General features: G+C 43.2%; 1 protein-coding gene and 1 long non-coding RNA gene across 2 annotated transcripts; one reads left to right on the top strand and one right to left on the bottom strand.

Annotated features, from left to right (window-relative positions):
* Nucleotides 1–4504: 4504 nt before the first annotated feature.
* On the bottom strand, nt 4505–7291 carry LOC110502342 (E3 ubiquitin-protein ligase TRIM21). The gene is made up of 6 exons (XM_021580288.3): nt 6619–7291; nt 6306–6404; nt 5964–6194; nt 5826–5848; nt 5624–5742; nt 4505–5293 (listed from the first exon to the last, which is right to left on the bottom strand). The coding sequence occupies exons 1-6, from the start codon at nt 7048–7050 to the stop codon at nt 4728–4730; spliced, it is 1470 nt and encodes a 489-aa protein (XP_021435963.2). The 5' UTR covers nt 7051–7291; the 3' UTR covers nt 4505–4727.
* On the top strand, nt 5205–5973 carry LOC149972486 (uncharacterized). The gene is made up of 2 exons (XR_016490934.1): nt 5205–5315; nt 5656–5973. It is a non-coding gene; the product is annotated as an uncharacterized LOC149972486 (long non-coding RNA).
* Nucleotides 7292–12961: the final 5670 nt, after the last annotated feature.

Below are 12961 nucleotides of genomic sequence, written 5' to 3'. Positions count from 1 at the left end.
CAAGCTCATAGAATGAGACCGCAGAGTGCTGAAGCGCGTAATGCGTAAAAATTGTCTGTGCTTGGTTGCAACACTCATGACCGAGTTCCAAACTGCCCCTGGAAGAAATGTCAGCACAATAACTGTTCGTTGGGAGCTTCATGAAATGGGTTACCATGGCCGAGCAGCCGCACACTAGCCTAAGATCCCCGATTTGGTGGAGGAAAAATGGTCTGGGGCTGTTTTTCATTGTTCGGGCACGGCCCCTTATTAAGGGAAATCTTAACGCTACAGCATACAATGACATTGTAGACGATTCTGTGCTTTCAACTTTTTGCCAACTGTTTGGGGAAGGTCCTTTCCTGTATCAGCATGACAATGCCCCCGTGCACAAAGCGAGGTCAATACAGAAATGGCTTGTCGAGATTGGTGTGGGAAAACTTGACTGGCCTGCACAGAGCCCTGGCCTTAACCCCATCGAACACCTTTGGATGAATTTCTGACTTCACTAAAGCTCTTATTCCAACATCTAGTGGAAAGCCTCCCAAGAAGAGTGGAGGCTGTTTTAGCAGCAAAGGGGGACCAACTCCATATTAATGCCCATGATTTTTAAATGAGATGTTTGACGAGCAGGTGGCCACATACTTTTGGTCATGTAATGCAGTATCAAAAAGCTGCATACCAGCACACTATTCCTGACCGTTCTGTTTAATCAGAACAGACCGATTTTATTGGATCATCCACATTCCTGCTGTTCCCAAAAACTTCACTAACGTTTAAATTGAGATGATCCAGCCGATCCACCCCCTTTTGTTTATTCTCCTTATATTGTCTTTTGTAGCTGTGCTCTCTATCAAGTAACAGACGAGCATGTTGAACTGTGAATTACTGAATAAGATATCATGCTTATAACGTTTTAAAGGTAACGTGTTTAATTTGGAACGCCATGGTAAAGATGTACTCTCAGTGGTCAGTTTACTAGGTACACCCATCTATTACCGGGTCGGACACCCCTTTGCCTCCTGAACAGAGTTCTTCGGGGAATGGATTCTTCAAGGTGTGACATTCAAACGTTGCTCAATTGGTATCAAGAGACCTAACGTGTACCAGGAAAACATTCCCCACACCAGTACACCACCACCACCAGCCTGTACCGTTGACACCAGGTACAGGCTGGTTCTTGTTCTTGTTAAACCGTAGACACTGTTGTGCATGAAAGGCCCAGGAGGCCGGCCGTTTCTGAGATACTGGAACTGGCGTGCCTGGCACCGACGATCATATCACACTCAAAGTAGCTTAGGTCACTCGTTTTGCCTATTCTAACATTCAATCGAACAGTAACGAAATACCTCAACGCCTGTCTGCCTGCTTTATATAGCCATGTGACTCACTGTCTGTAGGAGTGAACCCTTTTCATGAACTGGGTGGTGTACCTAATAAACTGGCCATTGATTTACAATATAGAACATTTTGTTGTTGGCAAGAATTTTGTATAATAATTTAAAATGGAAAAACTTGAATTGTTGAATCAATCGTTGTTATGTATATCAGTTCATAAACCAAGTGCCATGGACAATCGAAGATGTCTTCCCAACTTTTTTGTAACCTGTGTGGCGCAGCCGTCAGCATATTTATCCTCAAATGGAACTGGTACATGTTCTTATTCATGCCAATTTTTACCATAGTATTTATTGTAATATGTGACCGATTGGTCGATTCAGTCTTATGTAGCAACATTTGAAATTGTGTTTTTTACATTGGATTAAAGTAGTCTTCAGACCTCCTGATTTTTCCACCTTTTTGCTATTTTACAGCCTTATTCTAAAATGGATTATATTATCCCCCCCCCCCCCCCCCATCAATCTACACACAATACCTTATTATGACAAAGCAAAAACAGGTTTATAGAAATTTGTGCAAATTTATAAAAAATAATGAAGCATTTACATAATTATTCAAGCCCTTTACTCTGTCTTTTTTTGAAGCACCTTTGGCAGCGATTACAGCCAAGAGTCTTCTTGGGTATGACGCTACAAGCTTGGTAAACCTCTCAAACAGGTTGAATGGGGAGCTTCACTGCACAGCTATTTTCAGGTCTCTCCAGCGATGTTCAATCGGATTCAAGTACAGGCTGTGGTTGGGCCAATCAAGGACATTCAGAGACTTGTCCCGAAGCCACTCCTGAGTTGTCATGGCTGTGTGCTAAGGGCCATTGTCCTGAACCTTCATCCCCAGTCTGAGGTCCTGAGTGCTCTGGAGCAGGTTTTCATCAAGGATCTCTGTGTACTTCTACTCCGTTCATCTCTCCCTCAATCCTGACTAGTCTCCCAGTCACTGCCGTGGAAAAACATCCCCACAGCTTGATGCTGCTTCCAGACATGACGCTTGGTATTCAGGCCAAAGAGTTCAATCTTGGTTTCATCAGACCAGAGAATCTTGTTTCTCATGATCTGAGAGTCTTTTAGGTGCCTTTCGGAAAACTCCAAGTGGGCTATCATGTACATTTTACTGAGAACTGCCTTCCATCTGCAGAGATGGATGTCCTTCTGGAAGTTTCTCCCATCTCCATACACGAACTCTGGAGCTCTGTCAGAGTGACCATCGGGTTCTTGATCACCTCCCTGACGAAGGCCCTTCTCCCCCGATTGTTCAGTTTGGCTGGGCGACCAGCTCTAGGAAGAGTCCGGGTGCTTCCAAAATGTACAAAACGTAGCAAAATGTAGAAAAAGTCAAGGGGTTTGAACATTTGCTGAATGTACTGTATCATGCACTACAGTCGTGGCCAAAAGTTTTGAGAATGACGCAAATATTAATTTCACAAAGTCTGCTGCCTCAGTTTGTATGATGGACATTTGCATATACTCCAGAATGTTATATAGAGTGATCAGATGAATTGCAATTAATTGCAAAGTCCCTTTGCCATGCAAATTAACTGAATCCCCCAAAAACATTTCTACTGCATTCCAGCCCTGCCACAAAAGGACCAGCTGACATCATGTCAGTGATTCTCTCGTTAACACAGGTGTGAGTGTTGATGAGGACAAGGCTGGAGATCACTCTGTCATGCTGATTGAGTTCAAATAACAGACTGGAACCTTCAAAAGGAGGGTGGTGCTTGGAATCATTGTTCTTCCTCTGTCAAACATGGTTACCTGCAAGGAAACACGTGCCGTCACCATTGCTTTGCACAAAAGGGCTTCACAGGCAAGGATATTGCTGCCAGTAAGATTGCACCTAAATCAACCATTTATTGGATCATCAAGAACTTCAAGGAGAGCGATTCAATTGTTGTGAAGAAGGCTTCAGGGCACCCTAGAAAGTCCAGCAAGCGCCAGGACCGTCTCCTAAAGTTGATTCAGCTGCGGGATCGGGGCACCACCAGTACAGAGCTTGCTCGGGAATGGCAGCAGGCAGGTGTGAGTGCATTCTGTATGCACAGTGAGGCGAAAACTTTTGGAGGATGGCCTGGTGTCAAGAAGGGCAGCAAAGAAGCCACTTCTCTCCAGGAAAAACATCAGGGACAGACTGATATTCTGCAAAAGGTACAGGGATTGAACTGCTGAGGACTGGGGTAAAGTCATTTTCTCTGAGTCCCCGTTCCAATTGTTTGTGGCATCCGGAAAAAAGCTTGTCCGGAGAAGACAAGGTGAGCGCTACCATCAGTCCTGTGTCATGCCAACAGTAAAGCATCCTGAGACCATTCATGTGTTGGGTTGCTTCTCAGCCAGTGGGCTCACTCACAATTTTGCCTAAGAACACAGTCATGAATAAAGAATGGTACCAACACATCTTCTGAGAGGAACTTCTCCCAACCATCCAGGAACAGTTTGGTGACGAACAATGCCTTTTCAGCATGATGGAGCACCTTGGCATGAGGCAAAAGTGATAACTAAGTGGCTCGGGGAACAAAACATTGATATTTTTGGTCCATGGCCAGGTAGCTCCCCAGGCCTTAATCCCATTGAGAACTTGTAGGCAATCCTCAAGAGGCGGGTGGACAAACAAAAACCCACAAATTCTGACAAACTCCAAGCATTGATTATGCAAAAATGGGCTGCCATCAGTCAGGATGTGGCCCAAAAGTTAATTGACAGCATGCCAGGGCGGATTGCAGAGGTCTTGAAAAAGAAGGGTCAACACTGCAAATATTGACTCTTTGCATCAACTTCATGTCATTGTCAATAAAAGCTTTTGACACTTATGAAATGCTTGTAATTATACTTCAGTATTCCATACTAACATCTGACAAAAATATCTAAAGACACTGAAGCAGCAAACTTTGTGGAAATTAATGTTTGTGTCATTCTCAAAACTTTTGGCCACAACTGTACATTCTTCGAAAAAAGGTGTTATCTAGAACCAAAAAGGTTCTTCAGCTGTCCCTATAGGAAAGCCCTTTGAAGAACCTCTTTTGGTTCCAGGTAAAACCCTTTTAGATTTAATCTAGAACACTTTCTACAGAAGGTTCTACATGGAACCAGAAATAGTTCTATCTGAAACCAAAAAGGGAACCCTTTTGGAACTCTTTTTTTCTAACTGTAATTTTATTGAACATACCAACAAAAAGTAGGGAATTCATGACACTTTCTCTCAATAAATTAATTAACAGGAAAGTACCCCAGACAAAGTTTTGGGAATACACATTGGTGTCTTAGACATCACTGTCACCACTAGAGTCACTGTGACAGACTTTACCAACACAGACACTTCGGTGAGTGATCGTAAAGTAGTATCACCAGAACAGATCCTTAGTGAGCAGGTGTCACAGTCACAAACACCTTCTCAGGGCAGATACTCAGTACTCCAGGGTTAGTGCCATCGGAGTTAAGGCAGGGAGAGAAGAAGGGGAACAGTCTCTCTGTGAACCTCTGTTCGAACATATAGATGAGTGACATGTCACTGGAGTCATAGAAGGACAGCTCTCCTTTCTCATAGTCCAACTTGACCCTGACGTTCTGGGGTTTCCTACTCAGGACCAAAGGGGTACCCAACGGGGAGGTTCCAGCGCTATACTCCTCCCCGTTCCACAGCCCCATCGCCCAGATCCCACCCTCTGGGCTGACCATCACATTGCCCTTCCTGGCCACACCCTCTTTGGCCACTCCCAGGGTCCAGGCCTTCTTAGGCCCCACCTCCACCTCCCAGCTGTGAATGCCTGAGTAGAAGGCTTCAGAGCCCAGCACGCTCACTGAGCTGTCGAATCGCTCCGCGTTATCAGGCACAGGCTGGGATGATCGTCTGTCACTCACCTCCAGGAGGACCCCAGAGATCAGTAGATCAGGGTGGGCTGAATTCACATCCAGGGTCACAGGGGCTGGGACAGAGGGAGTGGACAGGTTAGTTGGACACCAGGTCAGATACACGGATGTTAGTTTAATGTATTTCTGGCTGTATGAACAGAACATGAGTCAGCAGTTTGTCATTCAGGAATCAGAACATTCATCAGTTTTATTGTCAGTAATCAGACTAGCTCAGAACGATGACATTTTATTGTTACTTCAGTCGTGATTCATGGCATGAATGACTGACACTGGAGCCTGGATATTGTACTATAATGTTTAGTAACTGATCATTTTTCTGCGTCATTGAAGCAAGTCAATGACCTCAAATGCGTGGGCAGTTGCTTATAAAACTTTGGACTCACTGTATTGCACCATCTCTTGCATTTTCTTCCAGACCTTGAACCTCAGGTTTCCCAAGTGTTGTGCCACGTCTATCAGTGCCCCCGATACAGGCTCTGGATCCTGCAATGTATACTTGGCCCTGAAGTGCAGACATTGCATGATAATAGTGTTGGTGACTGATCAGATACTTGACTATTGATGATCATTGTAATGTTGCATTACCTGTCTTTCAAGTCCTTGTACATCTGAAACAAGAACACATGTGGACCTCAGTACAGAACAATATATTTGTTTGGGAAAGCCTCAGTACAGAATAATATCTTTGATTGAGACAGCCTCAATAATAAAATAAAGTGTGACCTGTAGAAACGAGATGTCATCTGTCTTCATCTTGGTCTGTATGTCTGAGATCCTCCCTGGGAGTGAGGACATGTTGCTGGCAAGACGGGCGATCCTCTCGGTCAGTAACCGTGTCTTCATCCCTTCCTCCTGTTTCAAAGCTGCCAGTCTGGCCTCCTCCTCAACTCTCAGGAACTGGTGGAGGTTAGCAAACTCACTCTTGATCTGTCCTGCTGTGGTTTGGGCCTGGGTCTGGAAGTTGGAACAGTACAGTAAGATAGATATTGCATAGGTACATGTCTATGTAATATCTTTGTAATAGGCCTATCTTTGTAATATTGTGGAATTTAGCTAGCGACATACCTTGATGTATTGTGCTGCACACTTTCTTGTGGCTCTCGCTTGCTTTATGTCCAGTTCCAGTTTCTCAGGAAGGTTGTAGATCAATGAAGTGATTTCCCTCTGGGTAGATAATGGAAGAGAGTGGGGATAGTGGTGGAGAAGTAGGGAGGGGTAACAGTAGAAAAATGATGGATCGAAGTAAAAAATACTTTTGGTTGGTAGATTTGGTTTCTCAGCTATTCTGTACTGGTACTTTTATCTAATACCAAATGCAACTCGGTTAGTAAGAGGAAAAGACTGCAAGTAGATCTGTCTTCCAGCTATAGCACAGTACCTTACGCCATTGCGCTTCCTCCTTCACTGGCTGGTGTTTATGCTTGGCATGCCGCTCGGTCTCCACACACACAGCACAAACAAGTTCCTCACATTCCTCACAGAAAAACCTGAGCTTCTTATTATGTCTGGCGCACACCACAAGACCCACTGCTCTCCCCCCACTCCCCTTCTTCTCTTCTCTCTGCAGGTAGGCCTCCACTATGTTCCTCAGTTTCATATTAGACATTGCGGGCTGGATATTGTCTATGGAATTCCTTCCCCTGCAGACTGGGCACTTGCGCTGCTTTTGTTGAATCCTTGTTGGTGTTTCCAGGCAGCTGCGGCAGAAGCTGTGTTGACATTTCAGACTCACTGGGTCCTGGAAGAACTCAAAACAGATGGGACAGCTGAGCTTTTCCTCCATAGCTGCTGTAGGTCCCTGCTGGGTCATCCTCTTCCTCAGATGAAGTTAGGTAAAGGCCAATCTCTTCAGAGTACAGTATGAAATAGCAACTGTACATGTGTACATGTGTCATTACAACCGTGTCCTTTATCCCTTTCTATTCGTGTTCTCCAACCCACTACAGGGAAGTTAGGTTTAAATTGCTATCTAATACAATTTAGGCCCTACCTGTGATCAAAGTTTATCCAGCTTATCCGGTTCATTTCAGGACAGATAGCAATTAAGTAATTCCTTTGGCACATGTTGTTGTATCTCAAGTACTGTTACTATCTCAGTCTTTCAACAACAAAAACCCAACAGAAACAGCCAAGCCGTCATATATAAAAGATACAAAGTACACCGCAGTTTAGATGCAGTCTTGAAGGAACGTTTGATGAAAATACGGTTTTAGGACTTATGTTATGAGACATATCAAAATAATAACTGATTTGACATTGATGTGCTAACAGCCTCAGCCATAATTGCCAGTCTGACACATTGTCAAATCAACTTCAAAAGGCTCATACTCTAAGAGGTGATTCTGGTCTGTTGTGATTGGCTATAAATTCCATGCATTTTTAGAGTAGAACCAGCTAAATAATTTTGTCAACCCAGCTCCATCTAAACTGCAACCCGACATAACAGGTAGCTTCACATGTTAGCAGACTCTCAGCTGGTGACTATTACATATACTGCATATACTGATCAAAAATATAAACACAATATGCAACAATATCAAAATGTTTACTGAGTTACAGTTCATATAAGGAAATCAGTCAATTGAAATAAATTCATTAGGCCCTAATCTGTGGATTTCCCATGACTGGACAGGGGTGCAGTCATGGGTGGGCCTGGGATGGCAGCTTATCGTAGAGAAATGGATGTTCTCCGGCAACAGCTCTGGTGGGCATTCCTGCAGTCAGCATGCCAATTGCACACTCCCTCAAAATTTTAGACATCTGTGGTGTTGTGTGGCAAACACACCTGTGTAATGATCACGCTGTTTAATCAGCTTCTTGATATGCCACGTCTCTCAGGTGGATGGATTATCTTGTCAAAGAAGAAATGCTCACTTACAAGGATGTAAACACATTTCTGCACAACATTTGAGTGAAATAAGCCTTTTGTGCATATGGAACATTACTGGGATCAGCTCATGAAACATGGGACCAACACTTTGCATGTTGAGTTTACAATTTTCTTCCACTGTAATAAATTGTATGCCATTTAGCAGACGCTTTTATCCAAAGCGACTTCAGTCATGCTTGCATACTCTTTACATACGGGTTGGCTCACAGAGATACCAACTGACACTGACATTGTCCATAGTGTATCAGCAATACCAAGGTGCCATAACATTACTTCAAAAAGTATAAATAGATCTGAATATAACTTGGTGTCGCTGACATTCAGTTGTGAAAGCTATCAAACGGGGGTGGTAAAGGACTGCTATATGGTTGCTGTATTGTAGTCAATCACAAGGGATGATGACTGGGGCTCATACAGGTAACTGCCAAAATAAAGGAAACACCAATAGAAAGTGTCTTAATCGGACGTTGGGCCACCACAAGCCAGAACAGCTTCAACGCACCTTGGTGTTGATTCTACAAGTTTCTGGAACTCTATCGGAGGGATGCGGCACCTTTCTTTCATTAGAAATTCAATCATTGGGTGTTTTGTTGACGGTGGTGAAAAACGCTGTCTCATGCACCGCTCTAGACTCTCCCATAAGTGCTCCATTGGGTTGAGATCCGGTGACTGTGACGTCCATTGCATATGTTTTACATCGTTTTCATGCTCATCAAACTACTCAGTGACCACTCGTGCCTTGTGGATGGGGGCATTGTCGTCCTAGTCATGGTAGCCAAAATAATGGCCTGCTTATCATTTGTATACATTACCCTAAGCATGATGGGATGTTAATTTCTCAATAAACTCAGGGACCACACTTGTGTGGAAGCACCTGCTTTCAATATTATTTTATCCCTCATTTAAGTTTCCATTATTTTGGCAGTTACCTGTATTTAAGAGGCTATTAAATTAATATGGATTATTTGCCAGATGAAATCCCATGCTACTTTTTAGGGCACAGCTCTAGACAGACAAGAGAGCATCTAATCAAATATTTTTTTTTTACAAAATACTGTGTCTAGTCACATATTTCTTTTAAATAGGATACCTAAACGTTTCTGATGCAATCTATCACAGGCTCTTTCTTCCTCTGTCTGTCTTCCAACTACTCTTTTTCTTTATCTCTCACCCACAATTCTTATTTTCCCTTCTCTGCCACTGATACCTAATTGTACAGCAAATGTTCCATTCCACCCCTGAGTAATTTCTCTGTCCCCAACTGCTCCAGATACAAAGGCTTTTGTCAAACTTTGTGTCTGTTGATTCCACTACCACTGGAATGGTAATTTAGTTTCTCTTTGGTAGTATTAGGGATCTTTTAGGGTGAGGTTCATCATTTCTCTTCAGATCATTTGGCATACATCATTCCAACTGAGATACTTACAGAATCCTGTTTTGGGACACAGGAGAATGGAGTAGGCATTACGCTGACAATATCTTGATACAGTGGACGATCAGACAGACGCATTGATGAGTCTATGCCTGAGAGGACTCCTATTGGAGACCACAGGGTATGTTCTGGCCTCGTTTAAAGTCTAAAAAGGATCACGCAACTCTCTCAACTAAGTGTGAATTCTGCAATGTAACACAGATCAAGGCCTAATTATTCCCCCCTACCCGCCTGCTCTCATCTACTCTCCCTCTCTTTCCTTTGTTCTCTTCTCTTTCCCTGCGTTCCCCATCACAGGAGTCTTGTTCCCTAATACCAGCCCTCAGTAGTGAACAAGGCTGCACTTCTGTAAGGGGCCTGAAATAGTGAAGCCAGCCACCTCCATCATAATTGATGGAGGTGGCTGTGATAGGACTTATAGGTCTTATATAAATCCCACACCCTGTTGAGTGAGAGACTGAGCGAGGACCTGTGAAACACGAAATGACTGACTAGGTGTTGGGATTTGAGATAAAAATGTTCATATGAGGTGACAGAATATAACTTTTATTTGAGGGTATTTTCATACATACATGATTTACTGTTTAGAAATTAGCACTTTATATATCTAGGCCCCCCACCATTTTGTAGATGTCATAGGTTTTTGGACACATTTCACTCATAGTGTATTAAAGTAGTCGAAAGTCCCATATTCCTTGCACACAATGACTACATCAACCGTGTGACTACAAACTTGTTGGATGCATTTGCAGCTTGATTTGGTTGTGTTTCAGATTATGTTTTGTCCAATAATATGTGCGTGGGGGAGAAGGTATTGTGTTATTTTGGAGTCATTTTTATTGTAAGAATAGAAGATGGTTGTGAACACGATAATCATGAATGAGAACGTTATAGACGGACAAAGACCCCCCGTTATTTATTGGTTATTTTACCAGGTAAGTTTTTACTGAGAACACGTTCTCATTTACAGCAACAACCTGGGGAATAGTTACAGGGGAGAGGAATGAGCCAATTGTAAACTGGGGATTATTAGGTGACCGTGATGGTTTGAGGGCCAGATTGGGATTTTGTCTGGGACACCGGGGTTAACAACCCTACTCTTAAAATAAGTGCCATAGGATCTTTAATGACCTCAGACAGTCAAGGACACCCATTTAACTTCCCCCTACACAGGGCAGTGTCCCCAATCACTGTGTCCCCTGTGTCTCCTACTGGCCCTCCAACACCACTTCCAGCAGCATCTGGTCTCCCATCCAGGGACTGACCAGGACCAACCCTGCTTAGCTTCAGAAGCAAGCCAGCAGTGGTATGCAGGGTGGTATGCTTTATTGGTTGTGGTGAGAGGTTAGCAGGCCATTTTGTAGCCTCTGTAATATTCTCACTCATCCTTATTCATGAATCGTTCGTGATTTTTCTTAATCATTGCATTTTCTGGATATACAGTGCCTTGCGAAAGTATTCGGCCCCCTTGAACTTGTCACCATTCACCATTCAGTTCCTTTTGGATCCCAACACACAACCAAAACAAATTGCAAATGCATTCAACCAGTTTGTAGAGTCACACGCATGTAGTCATTGCAGACTAGGAATATGGGACCAAATACTACTTTGACTACTTTATTCTTACACTATAAGTGAAATTTGTCCAAATACTTATGACATCTTCAAATGGGGGGATTAGATCTATAAAGTGCTTTAATTTCTAAATGGCAAATCAGATATGTACTGTATGAAAATACCCTCAAATAAAGTGACATTCTGTACTGTCACCTTATATAAAATATATACATGCAACAGCATGTGTACACGTACATACTGTTGGATTCTAGCTTGAAATATACTTATTCATGTTGCCATACTAGAACTTATTGGTTACTTTGCATGTATAATGAAGGTATATGTTGGGGTCAATGGAGGGTGGATAATAGCTATGTGTATGGAAAGTAACTGAGTGAGACAATGGGGGGAGGCAGGGAGTATTTGTTACTGTTAAATCTCATGGATCCTATGGAGGGAGGCAAAGGGCAACAGTCTGGTATCAGTCACTGATAAAGTAGGACAGCCGTGGATTAGGGAGGAGCGAGGAATTCAGCCTGAGGTCAGGTCAGATGAAGTGAGAAGGAACAGTCCTATCCCACACACATTTCCACACCCACGAAGGTTCTAGCCTGAGGCAGGGCCATGACTACACCAGTAAGAGGAAACCAATTAAGTTCCTGACTTAGCAACAGAGACGTATTGGCTGTCTAGATGGGCAAGGACTTGACTCCGCCTAGTAGGAGGGTATAAATATATGTGCTTGTGTAAACATGTCTTTGTCTTTGTACCTGTTTGACCCAGTGGGTGAATAAACATACTTTTTCCTAGTCATCCATTTGAGTTTTTACTCTTGTTTGTTTAGAACCTAACAATCCGCAGGGGAGTGTATCTCTCTCGCTCGCTCTCTCTGATATCATGATGTCAGCAGTACTAACTGAAGAGTGATGTAAAGCCCAACCTGGTACAGCCTAATACTTGTGTTCTGTGGGATGGCCTCCACCTCAGTAGTCCCAGCACCCGATATCGTCACACCATAAGCTCCAACTCCTTAATCAACACCTGTCAACATAGAAACAATCAATCTGAAATGCACTGTTAGCAGCACTGCTACAAAGTTAAGCTACAATCAGCAACCGCTGAGTGTGCGTGTGCATGTGCGCGTGTGTGTGTGTGTGCAGTTGTGAAAGTGTGTGCCTCTGTGTTTTAGCTGACGTGTGGGTCTGGGGGAAAATGATGAAAAATGGAGTGGAGAATGATGGAGTGGAGCTTTCTTCCATACAGTAGGCAGGAGACAGAAACATTGCTCATGTGGGAGAGATGGGGAACAGTGAATAGATCTCCACACTGGGCAGTCTCAGTACTGAACCACCAAGAGGGAGGACTAGTGGATGTGGTTTTTCAAATGTTTGCTCCGTTTCTCCTCTGAATCATTGACGCATGTCTGCCCTTGACAAGCTAACACATGCTGTTTGGGGGTATCTACTGAGCTGCTCATGTCATGTCCCCCACTCACTTTTGAAGCCATAACTGCTTAGTTGAGTTCATTTGCAGTGATGTATTGGCACAACCAGCTGTCTTCGAAGCAATTTATTTCAATTACATCTATTCATTTTGTGTTGATGCTTTGAATCGCCTCGGTTTCAGAGTTTAATGTAACTTGTTATTGTTCATAAGTTTTCACTGCTGGAGCAATAATGAGAATCTGAGTCCGATATGTTCTTCTGGAAGGCTTTGTACTTTATGTTAGGTGATGGGAGAGGCTACATGAATGACTGGATGAATACATTGTAAATACATTGTAAATACATTGTAAATACATTGTAAATACATTGTAAATCTGGTGCTTTATGTACTCATGGG

Source organism: Oncorhynchus mykiss, chromosome 23, assembly GCF_057628025.1.
Source record: "Oncorhynchus mykiss isolate SJ-2025 chromosome 23, ASM5762802v1, whole genome shotgun sequence".
NCBI classification, from domain to species: Eukaryota; Metazoa; Chordata; class Actinopteri; order Salmoniformes; family Salmonidae; genus Oncorhynchus; species Oncorhynchus mykiss.
This window is presented reverse-complemented; position numbering and strand designations above follow the sequence as displayed.